The sequence below is a fragment of the Hyposmocoma kahamanoa genome, unplaced genomic scaffold, assembly GCF_003589595.1.
Source record: "Hyposmocoma kahamanoa isolate Upper Pololo Valley unplaced genomic scaffold, ASM358959v1 93, whole genome shotgun sequence".
In the NCBI taxonomy this organism is placed as follows: Eukaryota; Metazoa; Arthropoda; class Insecta; order Lepidoptera; family Cosmopterigidae; genus Hyposmocoma; species Hyposmocoma kahamanoa.
Genome location: NW_020654810.1, coordinates 2,662,181 through 2,689,351, shown reverse-complemented (window position 1 = coordinate 2,689,351; position 27,171 = coordinate 2,662,181). Strand labels below are relative to the sequence as shown.

General features: G+C 38.4%; 1 protein-coding gene across 1 annotated transcript; it reads left to right on the top strand.

Moving 5' to 3' along the window:
• The first annotated feature begins 6 nt into the window (after window positions 1-6).
• Window positions 7-26,789, top strand: LOC113237352 (protein KIAA0100). The gene is made up of 22 exons (XM_026473772.1): window positions 7-79; window positions 1,154-1,318; window positions 2,414-2,614; window positions 2,815-3,008; window positions 5,216-5,331; window positions 6,310-6,457; window positions 6,746-7,018; window positions 8,609-8,809; window positions 11,600-11,716; window positions 11,794-11,971; window positions 12,799-12,987; window positions 13,283-13,443; window positions 13,528-13,692; window positions 15,029-15,181; window positions 15,569-15,685; window positions 16,433-16,659; window positions 17,461-17,560; window positions 19,282-19,423; window positions 20,674-20,903; window positions 22,565-22,761; window positions 25,559-25,670; window positions 26,346-26,789. The coding sequence occupies exons 1-22, from the start codon at window positions 19-21 to the stop codon at window positions 26,406-26,408; spliced, it is 3,510 nt and encodes a 1,169-aa protein (XP_026329557.1). The 5' UTR covers window positions 7-18; the 3' UTR covers window positions 26,409-26,789.
• Window positions 26,790-27,171: the final 382 nt, after the last annotated feature.

Sequence of the window (27,171 nt, the reverse complement as noted above, 5' to 3'; positions counted from 1 at the left end):
CCGCAGCCGCTGCTCAACATGAGCGAGCTGCGCATGTGGGGCACTGTGTTGGCTGCGGAAGAGATGCCTCCACCTAGAGGTGAGTCACCCAGAACGGCTAGTCACCTTGCTCATTGCGAAAATATTCTATGTCGTAACCTTTTTTTTTTGTGTCATATCAAGTGCCGGGACGAACAAGTCGAGATATATGGTAAGCTACACGCCTGTCCATAACAATTGCAGTGTCCTCAGAGCTTTAAATCGCAAAGATCTGAGGGGCATTGCCACTGCGCCCGTCACCCTGAGACATAAGTTGACATGTCCCATGTGCCTGTACAATTTTACCAGTACCCTTACCCTTCAAAACCTGAACACAGTAAAGCTGACATTACTGCTTGGCGGCAGAAATAGGTAAGGTGGCAGTACTTCCCTGGACGAACTCTTTCACAGGGAGCTCTACAGCTAATGTCTGTCGTGACTGTGTCGTGGACGTTTATTTTATCGTTCTACGACAATTTATCGGTTGACGGCAACCGCTGTGTCTTTTTCTCGACAGATTCATTTGAAGCTGCGATTGTCTGTCACATTTTTATCATAACATTTTATTTCTCGTCAGACGACTGTCGTTTTAGCTCTTCCCATTGTCACGACAGTATGTCGTCGTAACGTCAAAAAAGTCGTGAACGACAATTAATCGTATTGTTCTATATGTGAACAACTTCATTTAAATATACAAGTCACGACACTTTAAACTGCACGACAATTTGTTGGAACGCGTCCTAATAATAATAATAAATAGGACATCACATCGTCTCACGATGTGATGTCCTATTTTGTAGGCTGAAGCAGTTCCCAAGCAGGAACTAAATTTGTCATCATACATCGCACTAGTAGACAATTTTCGGGTTCCCCTGCATTATTCGGATTTGCACTCAAAAGTGCAAATCCGAAGCCTCAGCCTGCTCGTGGCCATTATGTGGCTTGGTAGATATTCGTACTACTTTCCGTGGTGTCGTTCTTAGACAGCTACGAAATTTGACGTGCGTCAAATCTTTAGAAGGTCAATAAGTGGCGGAACTACTTTACTTTTGGGGTATTAGTCTGGTTACACAATTATCTACTTTATTACGAACCATATAAGTATAATTTACTCACTGTTTTTTTTTCATTCTAGCCGTCCGAACAGTGCTAATAGATCAAGGTTCCCCATGGGGCGAGCAAGAATTGGAGCGAAGCATGATGCCACTCAAGTGGTACTATGATCTTTGTTGCGAAATGTACGAGTACAGCTACTCATTCGGGCCTTGTTGGGAGCCTGTAATTGCGCATTGCAACCTTGGTAAGTCGTCTGACACGTTCTTGCGGTGGTGTCGTTCAAAGTAACTATAGGATTAATCTAGAACAGTGTTTCCTAAACATTGTTCTCCCACGGCCCGGTAATTTTCATACTGCTTCTTCGTGACCTACTCAATACTTTAAAACCCAAGCTGGTTACATTAAGTAAAATAATGTTATTTTTGTTGATAGAATCATTAATCAAGTTCTAAAGTGTTAGTATTTCTTCGGCTGTCGTTCTTGCTGGTGCTCTCATGTCAGTCAGTTGTCAGGCGCCGTTAACGAATACTTACTCGTACGATGCGTCGATCGATAGTAGGTATTATTTTGAAACAAGGCGGGAATGTTGCGACCCAGTATTTTATTTTGATGGCACGATACCGGGTCGCGCTGATCTAAAAGACTGGCACTCATGTTTTAAGGCGAGAATTCATGGCCACAAATCGACCCCTCCTACTTTAATTGCCAAGTTTACAGAGGAGCGTTTTAAAGTTTTGTATTCAGTGAAATGAGCATAACACGCGACTTTCGCATGCGACTTTCGCATTTCTCAGTTTTATTCGGAAAAACTACGTAGTCACATAAAGTATTGTAAAATCCTAGATATCGGTTACATGAACAATCACAGTGTATTTTATAATTCTATACTGTCACCCGACCCGTCCAGTCTCACTTTAGTTTACCTGCTTGTGGACGCTCATCCGCGTTATATAGTATAAAATTATAAAATAAATTGTGTTTGTTCATCCAATCGATATCTAGGATTTTACAATACTCTATGTGACTAACTAGCTTTTCCGAATAAAACTGAGAATAGCGAAAGTCATACATTTTTGGGGAAACAAAATGTGGTCAAATTTGTACTACAAGAATGACCACATTTTAACACCAGTATACCCTAACTAGGTTACTCTTTTATTGCAATCGTCAATTTGTTTGCACTTGTGGTCGCTGTGGAAAATTATCTTTATACATTGCGTCTTGTTGCGTAAAAGACATGCGAAACAGGCGATGACGTGTATACGAGGTAGATTCCATATTCACCAAGCTGTTTTGCTAAAGCTCTTTTTTCGATAATTAATATTCCCTTATATTCCAGCTTTCGACCAAGTCTCAAGGCCATCGCTGGACCCTTCAGCGCCACTGGCATGGTGGGATAAAGTCCGTTTGTTGATGCACGGGAGATTAACTGCTAACTGTGCGAAGTTCACCTGCCTACTTCATGTGTCTCTGGACCCGTATAATACTACAGAAGAGATGGAGGTTACTTGGACTGATCTTGTGCTGGATTGGACTAATGGTAAGACCTGGGGGTCGATTACGATACCTTACGATAACTAGGTTGTCGACCGATTTCTTTTCATTTTTATTCACAACACCCGAATCGAACGTCAAACTGCCGTATTCGAAACCGAACTGAAATGACGTCACACCTGTACGATTACTCGAAGTTCTCGACCAGAACTCTCAAAGACTCGAAATACTGCATTGTTCGGACAGGCAAGCTCGGCTTCCTTGGCGAACTGAACGTGTTCGTGAGAACAGCGAGCAAGTACGACGACTGCCGCGTCCTGCGGGTGCCCTCGCTGCGCCTGTCCGTGAAGTTGGGCTGGCAGTGCGTGGGCGACCCGCGGGACCACCACGCCGTGGCCCCCTGCGCGCCCACGCGCCTGCCGGAGTACTCCAGCAACCAGGTGAGCACAACTCGAGCTGTTGGGTTGCGGCAACCAGGTGATCCTAGCAAATTTTTCATCACACTTGCTCGTAAATAGTATGATTGCAAGGTGGCTAACTTGACTATAATGCCAAATAAAACCCTTGACCTTTTTTCTTCCTATCACAGCCATAGTCGGTAAGGAGTTTTTTTAAATTGTATTAATAAAGTATGTAATTTGAGGTTACTTAAGTTCAAAATTAAACATTCGCTTAAAATGTTATCTAAACAGAAAATTAATTGTCATTCAGCCACATACTACTTAAATACTTATTATTAAGAATTTCTTATAATTGATTTTAATTATTTTCTGTATAAAAATTTAACATTTTTTTACAGTCCGTCATGGCTGTATGCGTCTTTGCTATTTACAACATTTTAGTTTGAGTTGTATCATCTATGGAAGAATAGCTAGCTGGCCTACTGTTGACAAAAAAAATAAAATAAACAAAAAACCCCCCATTTGCAAAATCCATAATTATTGTGTTGTGAACTATATTTAGTTGTACAAAAAATAAATATTGTATTTGTTTCCTCGCAAATGTGATGAAAAACACTATGTATCACGGACGGTAAAAAAATACAAAACTCGAGTTATTCAAGCCCTCAGCCTTCGGCTTCGGGCTTCTAATGTTCGTGTTTTCTTATTTGCCGTCCTTAATACACAATGTATTATTAAAGGGTACAAATAGCTTGTACTGCAACGTAATACATATATTATATTTATTTTAGACTCTATTACTTTTTTCTATTACTATTATTATTATTATTATTATTAGGGTGGCTTTATTCAGGGCCTATGCAACCCCTCATCACTGCGACCATTGACTGATCTGAATGGTGATCTGGTCATCACTGACCCCAACGCTGTCCCGCCATACGGCTATCTTAGTGGCCATAGGCCATTTTGGCCTTGTTGATCGTGTTAGCTATATGGTGGTTCCACCTTAGGGTTTGATCTAGAGTTATCCCTAGATATTTGACTTCTGCGGAAAAGCCCACAGCCCTGCCACCAAGAATTGGTTCCACTAGTTTGTCTAGTTTCCGTCTCCTGGTGAAGGGGACAATGGTTGTCTTTTCCGCATTGATTGATAATTCGTTATCTTGACACCACGCGGTAATGGTGTCAAGTGTTCTTTGCATAATTGATGATATAGTACTTTGGCAGTGCCCTTGAACTGTGATCACCAGGTCATACGCATAACCCTGAGCGTTAATATTCAGTTCAGCCAACCTATACAGGAGCTGATCCACAGCAAGAGTCCACAGGAGAGGAGAAATTACCCCATCTTGCGGGCAACCCCTTACTGTGGAGGCCGCAAGCCGGTCCCCATGTAACGAGATACTGGCCCTGCGGCTTAAAAGCATGTTCTGTACCCCTCTCGTGGTTGAAGTATCCACACCTTTGCAGGTTACGCCCTTCACCAGAGTTTGGATGGGTGTATTGTCAAATGCACCCTCAATGACTAGAAAGGCACACAGTGCTATTTGTTTGTCCTCAAACGCTCTTTCAACCCTGTCCACAAGGTGGAGCAAAGCTGTCTCTGTGGACTTTCCACTCTGATAGGCGTGTTGAGTGTGATGGATAGGACTATATATTAAGGACGAAGCCCTCATGTGATTGTCAAGTACCTTCTCCATTGCCTTAAGCAAAATTGAGGTTAGGCAGATGGGTCTAAAGGACTTAGCAAGAGAGTAGTCCTTTCTGCCTACCTTCGGTATAAATACAACTTTACGCGATGTCTATTGCATCGATATGTTTGGCAAGAGTACACTTATGCCTTGCTGCAGTAAGATGGGAGTAATACTGTCCTCACCAGGGGATTTGTACGATTTAAACGAGCTTATGGCCCAAGTCACTTGTCGGGGTCTTATTATGTTGGCGGCTCTGTTTCAGTCTTCAATGCGAGGTGAATGTAGCGTCGTTGCTGGATTAGCGCTTGGACTTCCTTATCTCCTTCTTATAGTTAGTTAGGGCCTTCTTGTCGGTCTCGCATTCCTTTGTTAGTTTGACCCTATTGAAGAGCCTTCGAGTTTTCTCTCTTAACTTTCTCAGTTTTGCATTCCACCTCGGAACCTTCCTATTGGAGGTCCGAATTTTTGGCGGGCAGCTTTCCTCAAAAGGACACGGATAAGTACACGTATGTACGTATGAAATTAGCTCAAGCTAATTGTTTTTTGTCATAGGAACACGACTCCTACAGAGCATTCCGTTCACAAAGTCTTGATCTGCATTTGAGCATGGACACCAAACCCATGGATCATGATGGCCCAGACCTGTTGCTCTTTGGGAGCACTCTCAGGTAAGCTTATAGTCCGTGTTTTTTGAAGACGGAGTAAAATGATATTTCGACCCCTCCTACGTAAAGTATCGTATGTTGAAATTGCCAAGTTTACAGCGGAGCATTTTAAAGTTCTGAATTCACTGAAAGAATGATCACCATAGATCATCTAACCGATATCTAGTATTTTATAATACTCTATGTGAGTAACGAGCTTTACTATTCAGCAACTGAGAATTGCTAAAGTCACGTGTTATGTTCATTTCAGTGAATTCAGAATTAAAATGCTTCCCTGTAAACTTGGCAATTTCGACATACGATACTTTACGTAGGAGGGGTCGATTTGCCGGGTTGCCAGTTTTCATGAAGTTTTAATAGTCATGTAGTTGTTGTCCATAATTTTATCGATAGATTGTGAAATTCGATAAAATTTTGCCAAAAATGTCTGAATTGTGAATGTTCGTCGACGTTGTAATGGTTACTAATTGCGTTATTGGCTTCTTTATTCTTATTTTGACAGTTGCTCTACTAGTACCGTAATCAATTTTTATTCATGTACATTTAATAAAGCAGGCGGATTTTATTATGTATATTAAATTAAAATGAAAACTTTAAAATATGTCTCCTCCTTGTATTTTCAATAGACATAGTTCTAAATGTAGAGTATGTGTCAATTTTATAATTTTGACAATTCAAGTGACCCTGTGCCCAACAGTTGGACGAATAACCAACATTCAATCGATAGTCGATAAAATATTTGTCGACTGCAATCACTAGCTACTTGCAAGCGGGCAACACTTTTGCGCTATGAACTGTCATTTTACTCCGTCCTTAAAAAAACAGTATAAATATCTAGTTAAACAACATTTTTTAATGTAGCTTTTTCGTCGACAGCACGTGTTCTTTAAACATCTACTCCCGGTTCTTATGTCCAAGTTGTTTTGGAATGTTCAGCAATATAACTTTCAGCTGATACGATACGCCGCGTAATTTGTGTAGATGGTTCGAGAGCCTAAAGCTGATCCTCTCCGGCATCACGCGCCCGACGCGTCGCGGTCGCGTGTTCAACAACGTGCGCCCGCGCAAACCGCAGCTGTCGCGCCACTATCGCAATGTCAGCGTCTCTTTGACTTTGCACAATCTACAGGTATGTGTAAATTGTCATACTTTGGTATAACTTGCCCAGTTAACAAAGAACTTTTATATCTGGGTCATTTCGCTTTTATTAATACTAAAATTTGCCTAATTAAGAAGCAACTTTCAATAGATTTAACTGCCGTGGGCGAACAGTTCCATGCTGCTTTGCCACGCTTAAGTCCCTGGTTCGATTCCTGGGTAGGGAGAAATATTTATATGGCCTACTTTTGTTTCTCTCGTGAATTTGTGGTTGTCTATGTGTCTATTTTTATGCAGTGAAATTGTTCACCTTCTTTAGGTATGCTACTGGTCTTCATCATCGAAACAGCGTGGCATAGAAATGCTCGGTGCTCGCGTCACATGTGGCTCCAAACACCGTCTAATCCTTGTACCAACCACGGATGGACTTATTCGACGGCCACGAGCCAACTGGACCACCGTGTATATGAATTGCGATCTAAATGACGCGCAGATATGGTTGAAAACTCCTGCGCAAAATCTTGATGACAAATTGACCGTTAATGGAGATAGTGAGAGTTTGGGGTTGGATGGAGAATTTAAGGACAACGAGGTTGGTGTTTTCGTCTTTTTTTATTGTACCTAGTGACGGGACGAACAAGTCGTGCGCCTGGTGGTAACCGACACGCTTATCCACAACAGTTGAAGTGCCATTCAGAGCTTTAAATCGCAAAGATCTTAGGGGCATTGCCACTGCGGCCGTCACCGCGAGACATAAGTTGACAATTCTCATGTACCTGTAATGTCACCTGCGCCTTTACCCTTCTAAACTAGAACGTAGTAATATAATAATATAATATAATATAATAATAAATAAATAATCCTCACATTACTGCTTGGCGGCAGAAATAGGGTGGTAAATAAGGTGGCAGTAGTTCCCAGGACGAACTCTTTCACAAGAAGCTCTACCGCTACCAAAGTATAGCATGTAATTGTTGGGTTAAAGGCCATAATATACAAGATTTTTACTTAAAATGTGCAAGGCCTTTTATTGTTTTAATTAACAGTGTTTGTCGTCAATTAAACAAAAACCTTTCATAGGACTACACGGAAAAAGTTACAGGTGAACAAGTACATCGTTGCTTAATATCGGGTCAGATTGTAGTTAAACGTTCTTCCAACGTTTTAAAAAACTTCAATAGAAGATACGTACTTGGTACTTGGTGCAACGGGCTGGTATCCGCAACTCGACGACAAAGCGCCTATTTTGCGTGTGGTTGAGTTCAAATTTTTCCCGTACTAATACGGTTCATTTTAATTTGGGTCGAGCGGCAGACTTTAGCAGGCTTTATTTCAGAATTAATTTTTTTACAACTGAAATTACAGCCATTTGAAAAATGTATATTGTATAGTAAACATGTTTTATTTTCTTCAGTTACTATAAAAAATCTTTAGTATGTGTAAAGTACCTATTGCGCGATATTAAGTAGCCCATGTCCTTCTCCTAGGTCTCATCTACCTTCATACCAATTGATCAATACTGGTTCAGCGGTTTAGTAATATACAGTTATTTACTATACAGTTGTCTAATAACTGTATAGTATATGTAAACTAATATACAGTTATCTACTATACAGAGTTACTTTGCCATTTATATTACATATTAGTTTGGATTTTAAGAAATATATCGAGAATATCGAGAAGAAATTAAGAAGTATTCATGTCAAGATGTCTTAATTTTATTGATAAAATAAGGTATAGATGCCATGAACTTACAATTCGGTTTACTTTGTATTTCTCGGTATCGGCGGCATTCTTAGTGACGTCAGTAAAAAAAGGTTTTAAGTCTCGACTCATCCGTACAACAAAGGTCTATATGCTTGACTACTTGTTCTCAGGACATAGTACATTTCGTTCGTTCTTCTTCGCTGTAGATGTCAGATAGACCGTTGTTCGATTTTATATTTCCGAAATGAAACAAGTGAAATGAAATATAAATTCTCAAAACACCTTTACATAGGCCTTAGTTTGTATAAGGAAATTATTCTCGTAACTTGTTCTCTTTTCGCTATATAATCACATCCTCTTTTCGCTATATAATCACATCCTCTTTTCGCTATATAATCACATCGGACTCTGTTCTTCGGATGAATCGATCTATCTTGCGAGCCTTTCGTTCATAATTTACCCGGGCAATTTTCAGAACCCCATAGACTCAAACTCGGTAGCTATGGAGAAGTGCTACTGCCTCTCCGTACGCCGAGTGTCTTACGGCCGCGAGGCTAGCGGCGGCACCGCGCCGGCGCCCACGCATCGCCTGGCCGTCCACGATTTGCGCGGCGCCTGGACCAAACTCAACAGGGACTTGGCGTTCGCTCTTATCGACACCTACATTAAAACTCAGGTGAGATTTCTTGACACAGTAAATAATATAATGGTTTATTTTCTCAACATAAGGAAATATACACTTACTAGGCTTGTACTAGGCACCTAACATGTATTACAGCTCACCAGACCGTCACCCTCTTAGAATAGTCTTAAGTAAAGCCAATAATCTCAAAATAAACTGTTGGACAATAAAAATTGTATATACCATCTAATAACGCTAAATTAGTAAGTAAATGAAGCCCAGTGGCAAAACGGTTGTTTTTCAATTAACAGGTCGTCGGTTCGAATCCATGTGGCGGCATGTATCTATGATCATTATTTCTAAGTTATGCACAAGCACCTTTTGTTAACGGCGAAGGAAGATATCGTGGTAAAATTACGTCGTAGAATGTGCACAGCTCTTGGAAAATCTATGTAGTTTTACCATATTAGGTCAGCGTAGCGAAATATGGGTTAAACCTCCTTACAGGAGATCCGTGTCCAGTAATGGGACGTATAACAGGCTGGTGATAATACGAACGAAACATTGTTTCTTACATGGCAAATGTGTCGCTAATCATTTTCCAATTTTTCTCTGTTTAAATAAAATTAAAGTAAAATAGAAAATAATACTTTATTTAATATTCTTATATATCTCTATATTATTGTCAATGCTACAATATTACAATTTAAAACACAATGTCCAGGAATAATTATGATCGTTACTGAGATGAATAACAATAGTTGACGTAGTAACATAAAATTATATCAAAGAAAACAGTATTCAAAGATGTTTTTTATTCAATAAAAAATTATATTAAAATTTGTTGGTAACAACCTTCTGAATACTGGAATAAATTATCAATTTGTGATTTGTTATTCGCGTGTGTTGTACTGCGGATCTCCGTTTTTACCACAGACAGATATCTAGATAGACGCCGCAAGTACAGCAATTTGTATGAAAACCGAGCGTGGCACATTTTATGTATCCACCATGACGTCACAAGAACTATCTATTCAAGTATTCGTTCATTACAAGTAGTCGTGAAATATTAATATAGTAGAAAAATACCAAAACAATATAGTTACGTCCTTTATTAAAAGTTGTTTTTAAAAAAAATTTGATTACTTAATAATTTAAACTTTAATTTTTTATCAACTTCAAATATTACAATTATTGTCCTTGAAATAATATAAGTTTATTATATACTGTCTTCCACACGCAAAATAGGCGCCTTGTTGTCGAGTTGCGGACACCAGCCCGTTACACAAGTACCAAGTATATACTGTCTTTTTGTAATAAAAGATCTTATCGATTGGCTTGAATAATGAAAACCCACGTCAAGATACGAACTTGCAACTGCCTTAATTTTTACTAGATGGTTTTCCGTCGGTGATTGATCAAATTGGTGAATGGCAAGACAACTGAAAATGTTACTGCTGACAAAATATCCAAAATCTTACTAATCACAAGAGGTTTACTTAAGTAACCGACCGAAAGAAGAGGCCGACATTGTAAAAGTTTTTGTCATTTGATCATGATTTCTCGGATTTCTAGGATTTCTAATTCTGCTACTCTGCATATTTGGATAGCATCTTTGGTGGGATAAAATAGAACACCTTCGTCCTTGTTCTGAAGCGTAGAAGCGGCAACTAAGGGTCGTATTCTAGAACTCTACTCAATGCTCAAGTCAGGATCTGAGTATGGTTTAAAGCACTCGAAATCATACTAAGTCCCTGCCATTAGGGTCGTATTTCCAGTGCTTGTGTTGCAGAAGAGGTTTACTTAATGATGGCCTCGTGTGATTTTTTTGTTATTTCTTTATTATTTCTCGGATTTCTAACTCTGCTTCTCTGCATATTTGGATAGCATCTTAGGTGGGATAAACTAGACCACCTTCGTCCTCGGAAGCAACGAACTCATACGTATGACCAACTCCAGATTTTTGTAAAGACAGCGCACTGTTAATTCTTTGCATTATATATTTTTTTGTATCACTCGTACTAGATATCCGGCGATGTATGTAATTATTTGCTCACTATATTCGGATATTCGAGGCAACGTGCTGCAAAAATTATCGAAATTAAAGATACTGTTGGTAATAGATACTACAAAACTGAAAAAACAACGAAACGTTACTAAACGTTATAACAAAAGAGTTATAGAATATTTTTATAATATTGCTAAGGGCATAATAATTTTCGTCCCTTTGTTTTCAAAATCGATCAGAATCGAGAACAGTGTTGCCTAACGTATACATCACTAAATGTTAAATTTGGCCAAAGAAATTTACAAGCGGCCGTACCACGGAAACTGAATGCAAGTGCGCTCGTTCGATATTCATGGCGTATTAACAAAGGATCACAAATATATCGCACGAAGTAAAAGCCGTAATGTATTACAAATCATGAGGCTCTACAAATCAGGAGGCATCTCGAAATTCATTAAAAATCAAAATAATTGTTTTGATAATAAATTATACATCTTCTGATTACAAAATCACTTGCCCGTGGAAGGAAACGTCTCTGTTTACCCGTTTACCCACAATTATGGTGCTTTTGCGTTTATGCGTTTTTCGCGTTTTCTACTGGTGTTTATCTACGATAACGGTCGAGCGCGTTCTGAAGTGTAGCAGCGGCAAGTAAGTGAGTTTCACTTACTTTGGGCACGCGAAGTACGTACACTTGCGCCGTCTATCCATCTGGATAAACTAAGGTAAACACACTAAGGTAAAAACCACAGACATATATCTATATGTCTGTGGTTTTTACCTTAGTGTGAGCCGGGAAGTTGATATTTTTGTTGAGATATTTGTGTACTTTGCAGCAACTGAAGAAGAATCTATCGACCAAAGCGCTGAAAGAGGAAGAGAAGCCGGCGACTTCGCCGAAGCACCAGAGGGAGTCCGACGTCGTCTCACCGCCGCCTTCCGCTTCCACTCAAGTGAGAAGAAATGAACGGTTCGGTGTTCAGATCCCATAATTCGTGAGCTGAAATCAGCCGAACGGGTCCGATTCCAGGGCAGCGGCCCCGGTGCCGGCGCGGAAGGCATGCTGCTGGCGCTGGTGGCCGAGGCGGGCGGCGAGGCGCCCGTGGTGTTCAGCGACGAGCTGGGCGGCGCCGACGCCGAGCAGACGGCGCACGCGCCGCACCCGCGCCACGTGCTGGACGACGACAACGCGCACACGGCCTGCCTCAGTGAGTCCAGCGACCTCGCCCTTGACAGTAAACTGACTTCTTCCAAAAAATAGTACATTGCAGAGGTCGGGAAGTGAAGGATTGCCAGATGACTTTGAGTTTAAACTCGGGCAATTCCTGCTTCTGCCGAGGTATATATATAGTGTTTATCTCAACGCAACGAAATAATAAAAGACTAAATAATGCAGGAGAATAACACATACACACACACACGCTCACATACGACACACATACATTTTTAATAAGTTCCTTCTAACCCGTAATTGGTAAAGTTGGAGAATTCAAACCTAAATAGTAAAATAAACAAGTACCCATTTGTACCAACTAACATTAACAACTAAGCATTTGTTTTTTTTTTTTAAATTACTAACCAATTTCTAATTGTAATTTTAAAAATTGTATCTGAAGTTCTATTTATGGAGGAGCGGAGTCCTCTGACACAGGTACATTTTACTTACTAGAGGGCTCCAACCATGTTCATTGTACTATAATTTTTGAAATGCAATAAAGATTTTTATTATTATTTTTTTATTATTATAGGAGAATGTATAATATATTAAAAAAAGTATATAAAGATTTCCATGACAAATTCAGCTTTTTGTTTTAAATTAAGCGGAGTACAGTCCATGATCGAATTTTCGCTCTTCTCACTAGAACTCACTTTCGCGAAGAAAATATAAAAAATGCAAAACAATTAAATAACAGAAAAGAATTTCAAAGTACTTTCGTTTATCCGAATGTTTGAAGAAAACGTGCCAAATAAAGAAATAACGTCCGAGTCGACGTCCGCAGCCACTGATAAGACATTGGCCTGTTCGCCGGAACAGTCGAGCTGGTGAACTCGCAAGTGGTGCTGAAGGGCTGCGAGACGCGCGGCTACGTGATCCTGTGCGCGGCGCGCGCCGAGGTGCGCCAGCGCGTGCGCAAGGCGCCGGCCGCCACGGCCTGGAGCGGCGCGCTGTCCGCCATGCAGTACTACGCCACCGTCAGCGCCGGCGACAAGGACCAGCTCGACGGTGAGCCTCTTTGGCTTCCGCTTTATGTCCTGTAACAATATTCTGTGCGTAAGTCGAGCACGCGGTACGTTCTCAGTAACACGCATTATAATGCTTTAAAAAAAAAAATAGAAATAACTGAACTAAACGTTTAATCAATTATACAAATTTTATAAACACTTCACTTCTTCAGAATCCCGAAAAATCCAGTACAAAGATATTTAACAAAAACACATAGGAGAATTTCGATAACTCGATAACTTGGCCCGCAGTTAGTCTTTATTTGACGTACGATCTGTGCCCTTCACTCGCGCAGAGAACATCCAGTGGGTGTCGGTGGAGGAGATCGAGGAGCGCTGGGCCAGCGCCGAGATCAGCACCCTGCCCGACGTGCCGCGGCTGGTAGGCAGCGGCCACTCGGCCGGCGGGGTCATCGGCCGCACTGTGGGGCCCAGCGCCGACGCCGGCCTCGCGCAGGTGGGCTTTCCCTTTCTTTACCACCCGGCCCGTGTCAGAGTCTGTTCTGATTTTCTGATTGTTCTGTCTATTCTGTTTTTTTAGTTGCAAAGAATAGTTTCCCGCTGCGCTATGGAGTTCTACTACATCTCGCATGAGGAGGCGGAGACGACGCGCAGCGGCGGCGCCTGCTGGGCGCAAACGCAGGAGCCCTACGACTCCTTTACCCTTATGCATCATGACTTGGACGTCTGCACCAACTCTTTGCAGGTGAGAGCCCTGATAGATTTATATTATATTTAGATTATAATTTACTTCATTTCATTATAATTTATTGGACAGGTACATACCAAAATTTATCAACTTGAATAATCTTGGTTACATAATCTGTTGGCTCGATAATTCGACCCCTCCTACGTAAAGGATCGTATGTCGAAATTGCCAAGTTTACAGGGGAGTATTTGAGAGTTCTGAATTCACTCGTTACTCACATAGAGTGATCGTCTAATAGATCATCTAACCGATATCTAGAATTGTATAATACTCTGTGTGAGTAACAAGCTTTGCCGAATAAAACTGAGAAATGCTAAAGTCACGTATTATGCTTATTTCAGTGAATTCAGAAGTTGAAAACGCTCCCCTGTAAACTTGGCAATTTTGACATACGATACTTTACGTAGGAGGGGTCGAATTAACCGAGCTAAAGAGCACGCCGCTTCACTAAAATTAAAAATAAAAGAATCCAGGAAGTATTGCATTTTTGTCTACGGTTGTATGTTAATAATTACGAAATTTCAGAAGCATGCATATCGACGCCTTTCTTTCTCAAACACTTATCTTATAAAGATTAATTATTCAGGAGATGGGAAGAATTTCTATTTATTTTAAATTTCTTATCAAGGCTGTTAATTTGGATGTATTACTTTAAGAATAGGTAAAAGCCAGTGTGTGAATATGAAGGAAATGTGATGCGAAATCAGCCTGCAAAATTTGTATATACAATCCATTTTTTGCGTTTCAGTTACTTTGCTTTTTAAGATACGGGTTTGAGAAAGTATGGCGACGATATGTCAAAAGTTAAATAAATGGTTGGACGGAGCATAGTTTGTTATAAAAATCGAACACTTGGAAAAAATTCCTTTGATCTGGTTGAATTCAAGTTAACGTCTTTCAACAAACTGTACCAGATGCTATGCCAACTAAACCATGGAACGAACTAGCCGACTTTGCGAATTTTTCTTTGTACCTTCTAAAATAATACTTCTCGTGGCCGCCAGAGGCGCTGTACAATGTGACATAAAAATGTAACCATGGTAAGTACTGTAACTGGGACGTAGCTCGGATTGCGTAGCGAGAGGTACTTTTATGAATTGAAACTGGAATAATCTTCAAAATTTACTTTATTGCACTTTTTAACATACTTTCAGTGTTTGGTTATATTTCGTTATCTCAAGATGCTCCATTGTTTTCTTACTTCATTTTTCAAAACACATTCTAATTACAAAACTATTTATTCAGCCAGTGATTCTACTCATAGAGTAGAGCCTAGACTACAGTACCATGTTTATAGCTAAGTATACTAACTTATCTCTACTTGGTGCCTCAGTACGCGATGCTGCTGGACGTAGTAAACAACGTAGTGCTGCACGTGGAACCAGAACGCCGTCGCACGCTAGAGCGACGCGCGCGCATGCGCTTCCAGCTGCAGCTGCACCAGGACCAGGATCCCCGGCACCTCATACACCAGCTGCAGACGCAGGTAACACTTGTCTGCTGCAAACTGCTACAAAATAAATAAAACCTACTACAAGAATAAGAAAACGACCAACAGTAGGAACATGCCTATAACCGGTATTAATAACGATAAGGCAAATTAAAATGTACTAGATAGCCCATAGATTTAGTATATAGGTACCCATAGATTGGCAATGCAAGTGTAGTATACACGTATGTTAGAGCGAGATGGGTAGACGAGACCACTTCATTATACGCTATGAGCCTGTATGAATCTCTCACTATTATGCGATGTGACGTGATATTGTGTGCTTCTTCTTCTTCTTCTTCTTCTTCTTCTTCAATTACATATCGTGGTAGTAAAATATTGGGATATTTAATAAACTTAATATTACGATTGTTATGTGTTTAGGTTCGGGAGTCGTTAGCGCGTCTACGGCGACTGGAGAAGGAGTATTATTTGAAGAAAAGAAGTCTTGTCATGGACGACCCCGTTGCTATTGCTGAACTAACAGCGCTTGACGATCAGGTATGATAAAAGTGTTGATGCTGTGAGATGTTAAAAACTTTACTAACACGCCGTGGATTTTTGTTCGAAATAAAGATTTGAATTGCAAGAAAGCTTGATGATTACTTTTAATTTCGTACATCATTAACTGAGAGTTGAATATTCCATACAACGGCCGCAATCCGCGTGCTCTTTGTAAGCCTCTTGGGAGATGTAGATCGGTCATTCTCGGATAGCTACATTGCTGCAAAATTATTTCATATTCGAGTGCTGTATTGTAAAATATTGTTTAATAATTACACGATATTTATATTATTTATTTATCCGATATTTATCAAGCCAATAGATTATGTAACGAAGATTATTCAAGTTGATAAATTTTAGTACCTGTCTAATAAATTATAATAATAAATATATTTTTATTGTTTATTATAATGAATCGTCGGGTTCTTCTCCATATGAATGGTAATCATCACTTGAAACCTCATTGACATTAATTACTGATTCTTGAGTACACAAATTGTTAAACGCAACATCACAATCTAAATCAGACAATATCTTCTTTTTTGGACCAGCGATTAAAAATTCTTCATAAATAAAATCGATTGTTATAAAAAATCGATTCGGAAACGTATTAGGACATCACTAATTGATTGGAATTCGAACTGTCAAAAGTAAAATAAATGGTTGAACGGAGTGTACTCCGAGAATGACTGAGATGTTTCTGGTTACTTGACTTGGACTCTGAGTGGAGAAAGAACGTCTCAGGTGAACGAGTGCAAGGAGACGGTGTGGTCTCTGGGCGAGGAGCTGGACGCCATGGTGCGCGCGTGGCGGGAGGCGTGCCAGCAGGCGCGCGGCCCCGCCCCCGCGCCCCGCTCGGCTTACGCCCCCCCGCACCGCTACAACGAGATCTGCTTCAAGTCGGCGCGCTGGCGCCTCACCGACGCCGACGGCCAGCTGGGCATCGCCGACCTGCTGCTCACCAACTTCCTGTGCGTCTCTCGCTTTCCCGCCTCTGGCGCCGCCTTACCACGACACCATCAAAATAACGCTTGAACTAAACTTTCTTTTTAACTGACCTGTCATCTAATCGAGCTAAGTTTTACGGAGTGACTTGCCGTTAGATCTATAGTTTGCTTTTTTTATGATTGAGTACAATGAAATTTGCAGGGCTGTCAGTTTTAGTAAAATTGTAAATAGTCATGTGGTTGTTGTCGACATTTCTATAGATAGATTGTTAAAGTAGATAAAATTTTGCCAAAAATGTCTGAATTGTGAATGATGGGACGTTCTAATGATTATCAATTACATTATTGTATTCTTTATTTTATTTTGACAATTGGTCTATTGGTATTAGTATCGAAATAAATTTTTAGTCATACACATTTTAATAACGACATTGTATTTTTTATACACATGCTGCTAAATGTAGTGTATGAATCTTCAAAATAATCAATTCAAATGAACTTGTGCCCAACAGTTGGGCGAATAATGTGCGGATGATGATTCAAATGAAACAAGTTTGACTATTTATTCATAAGCGTAACCAACATTGAGTCGATAATCGATATAAATCACTAAGTGCTTGCAAGCGGGCAACACTTTTACGCAATGAACTGCCATTTTACTCCATCTTAAAAAAAAGGCAGACATTAGTTGAACATTTTCACAAAATTACTTACACATTTGAACTCATTTCCACTACCCACATTCTATAATATCACTAATTCTTTCGTCAACAATCTGCAGATTATGTTTCTTTACTCATATAACCCTTCGTTATTTTACAACAGGTACACGAAAACCTCGCGGTCGGACGATTCTGTAGAGCATCAATTGGAAGTTGGTTATGTAAGAGTTACAAACTTGCTCCCCAACGAGCCTTTCCCGGAGGTAATTAATTACGTTAATAAATGAATGGCTGAGTGGATGAACGAATGAATGAATTAATGATAATATTAATGAGTGATTTTGTCAGTTTTAAAAAAAATACCTGATGATTTTTTTTACAAAATTATTAGCGAGTCTTATTTGGAAATTGCAGGGGTTCTAATAGACCGTTTTGAAGGTCAATATTTACTGAACTAGGGGATGATGCTAAACCGGAAAACCGGAAATTAAATTTATTTACTTATTGCCATATTTACAACCGACTTCAAAAAAGGAGGAGGTTCACAATTAGATTGTATGTTTTTTTGTATGCATGTTACGCGATAACTTCAGCTTTCGTGAACCGATTTTGAGGATTCTTTTTTTGTTGGAAAGAAGACACTTCAGGAGTGGTCCCATTTCAATTTGAAGAAAATATTTCACCTCTAAGGGTGGCAAACTAGGGATGAATGACTTTTGAGGTCGGTTTTTAGTACTCTGTACTAAGGTTATGTATATATGTTGTATGTAAAAAAGTTGTACTGTATAGGCTAACGTAGATGAAATTCGAAACTAATCTGATTTTAATTGACCGTATTTAATAAATATTGCTAATATAACCTTAGCTAAGAATAACAAATAATATCTAAACTAACTCCACAACTAAGAATTATTTTGTCCTTTTTCCTTATCGTATCGAACTGTGGGACATGTGTGCCATCGTGATGAAAAGATTTGGCAATTGGTGTAAGATTCTCGCTGATTGTTGCCTAGGGTGCGCTAGATGTACAGGGAATATGAATAGTCTAAATTCAATTATCTATATACATATGTGTGATAAATAAAGTCCTACTACAGAGGAGGGGGTGTAGAGGTTTGCTCGGCTAGCTGGTGCCCCCTTACCACATCCAGGAATCAAACAATGGAATGGAATTCGGCGAAGATAACGTGATTTATCAATACAAATTCCGGTGGGTGCAAAAAGACACTCATTCTGAGGTGTTCTCGTAACTTGTCCCGAAATATGGGCGAGAGTTCGAAATTATTCCTTAGTAATGAGGATAACCGTAGAAATGCTGCCGTTGGACAGATCACAGATAACTATATACAAGTAGAAGAATAGATCAGTTTCATACAAAATACTAGTGACAGGTTTACATTACACATTACACTAGGGAAAATCTTAACATCAAAAGTACCTCCATTATTTGTAGACTACGACTTGGTCACGTGACAACTCCTGCCCACAAAATTGTTCCTGACCCTGCATGTTCATGCGGGACCTATGGGGATCTAAATCATATCTTCTTCTCCTGCCCCTCAATTGACCACGATACTTTCATATCCGAACTCCTGGCAATTAGTGTCGCACTCCCCACCTCCATAACAAGTTTATTATATTTTTGCAAGAAAGATGTTTACAATATTCTGGCCTTATTTATTGAACATTATAATATCAACTTTTATATATAATAGCTACCCACCTTCCCAACCCTGCTTCATCCAAATTTCATACCACTTCCATAATCTGTAATTCTGCTTTCAAAACCCTTTCATTGGCTAAATGCGAAGGCAAAGCCACTAATATAAAAAAAAGTTAACATCGAAATTCAGATATTGTATTTTCTATGCCAATGCCATCTAGCGGTAAATTTCGGAACTATTGTTGCAAATCCTGTCCTAAGTCCTATTTATTTATTGATAATAACAAACAAAAACCAACGCCCTAAACCTTGCACGAGCAGGTCCTGGTGCCGCAGGCGCCATCAGGACGCGCCCCGGTGGCTCGGCGAGCGGCGCTGCGTGTGTTCTGCCGTGATCGCCCGCCCGTTGGAGGCATCTCCGTCAAAGAGCACTTCGAGGTTAACATCGTGCCCATCCGGATCGGTACGTTCCTGTACCTTTCATCAATATCTCACTTGCCGTTTGTATTTCCATCCACAATTAAATGTGGAGGGAACTATAACTAATTATAAGGTCGATCGACTTATTAGATTCGCCGTTTCTCTACTTCATCTTCATGTTTTTCTTGTAGGAACGCCTCCACAATTAACATTATTATATCGTCGGTGTTTTCTAGATAGGGGGAAAGGCGCACTTTTGGAAAAAATTAAAGAGAGCAATTTTTAGGTTTTAACGACTGTTTTAAAATATTTACGTCCTGTTTTAAAATTTATTTTTTGGGCTTTTATTAAGTTTCAGTTTTAAAATTGAATTTCAAATAGGACGCTAATATTTTATAACTGTCGTGAAAACTCCCTTTGATAATATTATTACGTTGAAAGTGAAACAAACTCTTGTTTATCAAACTACCCTGTTTCGTTTGTCCGAATAGACCGCTAAGCAAAATTATGTAGTTACTTATAGCCACTCGATGAAATGTGGCGGTCGAAATGGCGCTTTCGCCCTTTCTATAAAACACCGACGATATATTCACGACATTTTTATGAGTCGTCTACCTATCTTGTTGTCAGACATCCCATAAATAGACTTCGGGACTTTGAATAGCGTTCAAGCACGTATACTGACTGCACGTGTAATAGATGCAGAAGCGAAGACAGCGTGGAGAAATAAAGCCCTGTACAAAGCTTTAAGTGCTGAACAAGTTAATCGTAGTGTTACATGAGTGAAGAGTTATGACTAGTGATGCAACGAAACTGTCATAATGGAAACAGAAACGGAAACAGATGTCAAAAGTAAATCTTAGCAGAAACGGAAACAAAAGCGGATGTGGAAGCGGAAGTGTAAATACTATAGAGAATTCAACAAAATAGTTCCCAACAAGGCTTGTTTTTGGTTTCATAATTTAAGTGATTCAATTAATTTAATTCCCAATTTCATTTATTACACAACATAATTACTAAAAAATGTGAGCCTCACCGCCTAGTAATCCGCACCAGGGTCTGATCCGTCGCGAATGTTGTAAACTTCCGATTAAAGTTCTGTTATAAATTTTGCGGAAGCAGAAACGGAAAAAGATATGAAAAAGCGTGCGGAAGTAGAAGCAGAGGCCTGTTGTATGATTAGTAACGACTAGCACCCTGAAATTAGTATAAATGTGGCTAAAATGCTTGGCGTATAAGCCAGTACCCATGTCGTCATAATCATGTCAAGCATAAAAGCTTTGTTCTCTACAGGTTTAACAAAGAAGTTCTTCAACACAATGCTCAAGTTCTGTTTCCCGGAGCGCGACCCTGATTCTATCGAAGATGGAGATGAGGAGGAAGGCACTCTTAAGGCTGGGGCCAGCACCGCTAGTCTGGTCACAGCGGGATCTAAGAAGACCAAGAAGAAAGGAAAAGACTCTAACTCCAACTTCTATGTGAAGAGGGATAAGAAGGATAAAGATGATGTTGAGAAAATGAAGGTATAGTAAGCTTTTAGATGTTTATCCACACTATCTTTTATTTGAACATGGTATATCAATGAAAGAAAAGATCGCCATACGAAATTGGAAACGTTATTATAATGTTTTTTTTAAGTATAAAAATAGTATAAAAATGAAACGTAATATTTATTACTAACATTAAAGATTATCAATACTTTGTCTATTATTATGATTTGTATATTGAATGTGTATTTTTTGAAACTCTGTCGCAAATAGAGGGTAGTTATAAGTTTGAAGCTTATGTCTATATATTTGTGTTGCTGTCTGTGGCATCGTAGCTTCTAAATGGGTGGGACTCATCTCAAAGCGGTTTTCATTTATTTAATCGGGATGATTTAAAAAAAAATATAATATCGAGTGACGGGACGAACAAGTCGTGCGCCTGGTGGTAAGCGACACGCCTGTCCATAACAGTTGCAGTGCCATTCAGAGCTTTGAATATCACAGATTTTATGAGTACTGTCCCATGGGCCTGTAATTTCACCAGCACCCTTACCCTTCAACCGGAACGCAGTAACGCTCACATTACTGCTTGGAGGCAGAAGTAGGTAAGGTAGCAGTACTTTCCTGGACGAACTCTTTCACAAGGAGCTCTTCTGCCACTAATATTGTTTCCCGGCTATGATTGATTATTTGTTTCAGTTGTTAAAAAACCATCAGCTCTTTTCATATTTCGTGTCTCTATCTCTATCTCTGGGTTCTGTCATTAAACGAATATTTATTTGATTTACATCGACCGACTTTAAATTTGATATATCGCACAATTAATACAATAGTGTATTAACTCAAAAAGTGTATTTTTTTAGAATGAATTGAAAACGAATTACTCGCTTCTTGTGAAAGGTTATTAAAATGTATGTATAAGTTAAAGTTTAATACAGACATCTAAATAATTTCCTACTTGCCAAATATATTTACAAATAAAAAGGAAAAAATGTAATATTCATTGTAATGTAATATTTTTGATTAAGGACTGTTTTGTCCAGTACTAGCTCACGAAAAGTTTGTCTCAATTTGAGTTAAGTAGATATCGTCTGCATAAAGGTAAAACCACATAAGTGACATTTTCCACAAAAAATCTCCAAATTATCTACCAGTTGTAAGAAATTCACCATCTTTCTGCAGATAAAACTCTTATTAAGTTTATGGCTTTTTGTTATTGAGCTTCACGTGCAGAAAGATAGTGATTTTCTTACCATAGCTATATAAATTAAAGACTTTTTGTGGAAAATTTAACTTATGTAGTTTTCCCTTAAGTAGACGACATTATGCTTTAATTGTTTCTTACAATATTCTAACGACGGTTTTATTCACGTGTAGAGAATAAAATTTTACGTTCAGCAAGAGTATAATCTTCAATTTCACATATTTTGAGATACAACACTATTGTAAAAGCAGTGCGATATTATGGAAATCCGGTGACATTACAATAATATGGTAACTAACAGAACATTCTGCAGACTACCTAACTCGTCAACTATTTTTGAAGAAAAATGGTCCCGATGTCCTTTTATGTTCGCTTACTTACGGATGGTAACTATTGACTTCTTGGAGTACGCTGTTTTTTGTATCTAACGTGCGTGCCTACCCTATTTGTCAAAGCACCATCACTCTTACAAATAATGGTCTTAAACCGACAGGAGCGAGCAGAGAAGAACAAGCTATTCATCTATATAAAGATCCCGGAAGTGCCAGTACGAGTTTCATACAAGGGCAGTAAGGAGAAGAATCTAGAGGATGTACGAGATATACCCTTGGTGCTGCCTACGTTGGAGTACCATAACGTTACTTGGACTTGGTTGGATTTACTTTTAGCTACCAAGACTGATACCAGAAGGTAAACACTTTTATAAAGATAGTTGGATGAATGGTTCTATACTCCCATTCTGTTTGTCTCTTTCACTCTCGTTGGTTATTTTTATAACCTGTCTGTGATTATAGTCGGATGATCAATTAGAGATAACAAAAACTGACAGCTGCTATTGATACTTTGAAAAATAACGTTGCTATGTTTTGTGTACAGTTATGTGTTTGGTTCAGGTCTCTATGAATTCACTGAAACCATGGCTCAATAACTCAAGAGAATTGTCAATCTCCATTACAGATCGTAACTGAAAAGGTTAAAGTCAAAGTCAAACTTGAAAACGTCATTTTTTAAGCTACTGCTCGTTCACTACGCTGACCTCACTGAGAAGAACGAGCAAGAAACTAGGGCTTGCTCTTTTTAAATAAACTTAAATGCTATGGAATACACTTTGAATAATAATTGTGGGGAATTTAGACTCTTGTTGTCTTTCCATACTTCTTCATCTAGAACATACTTCAATTTTGTAATAATGACTTTTCAATGAAAATACTTTTTTTTTTAAAGTTTTAAACTTAGGAAATGATAATCTTAATATATTCTCCGGAATCTTATTGCGAAACGTATAAAAGAATCGTTTACCTTAGTTAAACGAAATCGTTGTACCATGAGTTTGGACTTAGTTCTAAGGTTAATATTATCGATATCTTCTTTCTTAACGAAATTATGTAGTTTTTTACGGACATACAAAATATTTGAGTATATGTACTGACTACAGTGTGGCATCAGCCACAGTCATGATAGCAGTCTCCTTGAACTTATCTCTGAGAGAAACCTTAGAACCTAAACGGTATACAGAACAAATCGCTCGTTTTTGCAACACAAATATGGTTTGTATATCTGCCGCTTTACCCCACATGAGAATCCCGTAGGACATTATATTATGGAAGTAACTGAAGTAAACTAGTCTAGCAGTAGCTACATCGGCAAGCTCACGTATTCTACGGACTACGTATGCAGCAGAGCTTAATCTGCGGTTAAAATTCGGTATATCTAGACGGTGCTTATCAATAACCTGGAAGTACTTAATATTGTGCAATTGGTTGTGAATATCAACAAATTCTTCTTTATATGTATACATATTATAAGAAATATGAGAAGTCAATTTTTGTCCTTGTAACATTATTCAAATCATGAACTAAAATTTATTTGTGAACTTTGACAAATCGTCCCTTAAATGCTAAACCGCCGCATCACAAAAAATTTCAAAAATATTTTTATTGCAAAAATGTGTTTAGAAAAGGGTCCAACTTTAATACTACACGAAGACACCTAGCGATTTGGCATTATAAACAACGGAATTAAACCGCACTTTCGTGGCTAAGTTTTGAGCTCAACAGTCCTTTTGCGAGTTGTGTATGTGTTTACAAATTTATAGAGCCTAAAATACGCATTTTTGAGCATAAATACATGAAAAATAAAACAATATTAAAATGTTAAAAAATATGTCGAAAACTGTGGTCGCCTCTCGCTTAAGCGACGAAATATGCATGTCAATAGATGGCATTGTGTGTTCGAAACAAATTTACAAATTAACGCTTTCGGTTATGGGTAGATGGCGCTAATCCTAACTAACTAAAACAAAATAAAAGAATAACTGGCACTATCCATAAAAATCTATGCCATAAGCGCCAACTAGTTGATTTGTTTGTTATCACTAGAAATTAGATTAGTTTTGAAAAATTGCAGCTTGTCAATGTCAAGCAATTTAATGTACTCGTTGCGACATCTGATGTACCAATAGGTACTAAATACCCGACTATGCTGTCTTGTATTGCGATTATCAGTCCTTTTGAGTGGTCCATGCTGATTTTTAACGACTTTTTTGCCGTAGCCCCATCGTTGAGAAATCTATTTCTACACTCAACCTTTACAGCTACCAGCAGCTGACTAGAGATGTCCTTTAATAACTGTATTTTTTAAGTTTTTGTTGAATGTCACATGTTTCACCATGATATTCAATTATTTTTTGTGAAATTACTCTCCTAGTTTGTTATAATTATTAATACAAAGATAGAAGGATTTTTTCTTAGTGTTCGATGTTTTATTTTTTGTAACTATAGTTCGGAATTCAGAACAGGGTGGTAATAATATTATACATACCTTGTTGATGACCTAACCTTACGAAAAAATACTTTCATTTCCGTAGTTCCATAGATTTCTTCGAACTTTCATAGATTTCTCATAGGTGGCATTACGGCTAAAAAGTCGTTGAAAACCAAATGCAAAGATCTTACAACAAGCTCATTGAAAAATTTGTGAGGTCCGCTGGTTTGTTATGTGGCTAAGTTGGCATAGTGTCTGGCACGGTTTGCTAGAAGACGTTTCAAATTCGGCCGGATCGAAGGAATTTTATCTAAGTGTTAATAATAATAATAATTCATTTATTGCATGTCACATACATAGCTAATTTAAGATGTTAAATTTGGCGTTGGGCAGATTCGTTGGGCGTGTTCGATCTTTGTATTAATAATTACAACAAACTAGTCGAGTAATTTCACAAAAAATAATTGAATATCAATTCAATGAAAAATTTAATTAAAATTAAATCTAAAGTTTTAGTATTGATAACGAGAGACATATGCATTAGGGATAAATTACTTTTAGCTTGTTTTTAGTATAATAATAATAATCATAATAATTTATTTCAGAAAGGGTTCATAAATTGTATTTATATAATGTAAAAATAAGTCGTAAAACCTTAAAGAAAAAGTGTTACTGGTTTTAGTGCTATAGAATAGTGATGTAATTAGTTTCCTATTTTATGCAGAGAGATCCTATCTCAAACGATCAGACAAAAGCTGCAGCTGCACAGGCGTGCGGCGGCTGCGCCTGAGCCACACGAAGAGGATAAGGCCAGGTTGCTATTAGGAGAACGGACTGTGAGTATTAATTTACTATTAAACAATTTAAGTCCGTTACAAAAGTTAACAGGTCAACGAAGAACACAATTTAACATTTTTTTTTTTTGCTTTCTCTATTAGCACGTAAAGCAAAGCTACCTTTTTTTATAACGGCCTAGCAGCGGGTAGTGGGTATTTAAGCTTTCTTTTCTAATTATCAGATAATTGGTGGTAATTAACTACATTGAGTCGAAAATATTGTTCGTACTAAGGGCGCTTTTAAATTAGACGCTTATAGAAGCCCTGCAGTGGTCCGGGAGCCGCACGTTAGGTCTTACTTCACTTATTGTTACCGCAAAAGTGGCGCGCGCATGTCACCATAGTACCGCTGACGACTGCTTCCAGATATTGTATGAGAATTAATAGTGCCACGACTTGGCCCACCTTGGCGCATTGTGGAATCTTTGAATGCAGGTTTCCTTATGATGTTTTGTTCAAGAAGACGCTTTTTTATTTTTTTGTGATTTTTATTTTTTATTTCTTTTTATTTTTTAATGTTTTTAATTTCTTCGGCCAAAGCAAAGGATAGAAAGATGGGGAATTGTGTGGAAGTGGCCTATTCTCGTAGAGAGGTACCTACTTGATATTTTTCTTTTACGATTTGATGTAGGCGATATCTGCTGACAAATTTAGTAAATATAATTTTTTTTCTAGGTGGCAGAAAGTAAGCCGCAAAAGAAGAGCACGCCAGGAGTTTTTAAATTCTCAAAATCATAGCGCAAGGAGGAACTGAAATGTTTGTTAGTTTTAAAAGTGCAATAAAACGCGTGAGACGTGCGCGTACGAGTTGCGCACGAGTCTGTTAAACGACTAGGCTTGCAACAGTTCACATCCTGTTAAGTCAGTTTGAATATAACTTTTTATCGAGTGGCTATAAGCAACGACATAATTTTGCCCATAGGTCTATTAGGACAAATGAAACACGGTAGTTTGTTAAACAAGACTTTGTTTCACTTACAACGTAATAATATCATCGGAGTTTAATAGAAAGGGCGTAATCGCCATTTCAAAACATTTTTCAGGTGAGCACGTTTTATTTATTTTTAAATGAAATGGACTTGCTCTTGACCGCTACCTAGCTCTGAAGCAAAGATATGATCTACGATGTAACGAGCTCGCCGCAAGAGCGTTTATGTTTTCACGACTGTTTTAAAAATTAAACTTAATTAAAACCAAAATTGATTTTGAAAACAGGACGTAAATATTTTAGAACAGTTGTTAAAACCTAGAACTTCCCGGAAAAAAAAAATTGAAATGTCGCCCTTTCTATGAAACAACGACTATGTATTGTCGGTTTAAAGGTAAAACTCAGTAAAAAGTAAATATCCATAGTCTATTTGTTTAGGTACTTAAATAAATGTGAACAATCTTTATACATTTTTTTATTGAAACATATACTTTACAAATCAATAGGTATAAAAATAGGCATGCAATTTCATATGAACTATGTATTTGTATTTTGTATTTGAAGGTAACTAAA

What these genes read in the sequence shown, in the direction of transcription:
- LOC113237352 (XM_026473772.1), top strand. Translation starts at nt 19, where the DNA reads ATGAGCGAGCTGCGCATGTGGGGCACTGTGTTGGCTGCGGAAGAGATG. An exon ending in AATTGCGCATTGCAACCTTG is followed by an intron (nt 1,319 to 2,413) that starts GTAAGTCGTCTG and finishes CTTATATTCCAG; the next exon opens with CTTTCGACCAAGTCTCAAGG. An exon ending in TAACAGCGCTTGACGATCAG is followed by an intron (nt 15,686 to 16,432) that starts GTATGATAAAAG and finishes AGAACGTCTCAG; the next exon opens with GTGAACGAGTGCAAGGAGAC.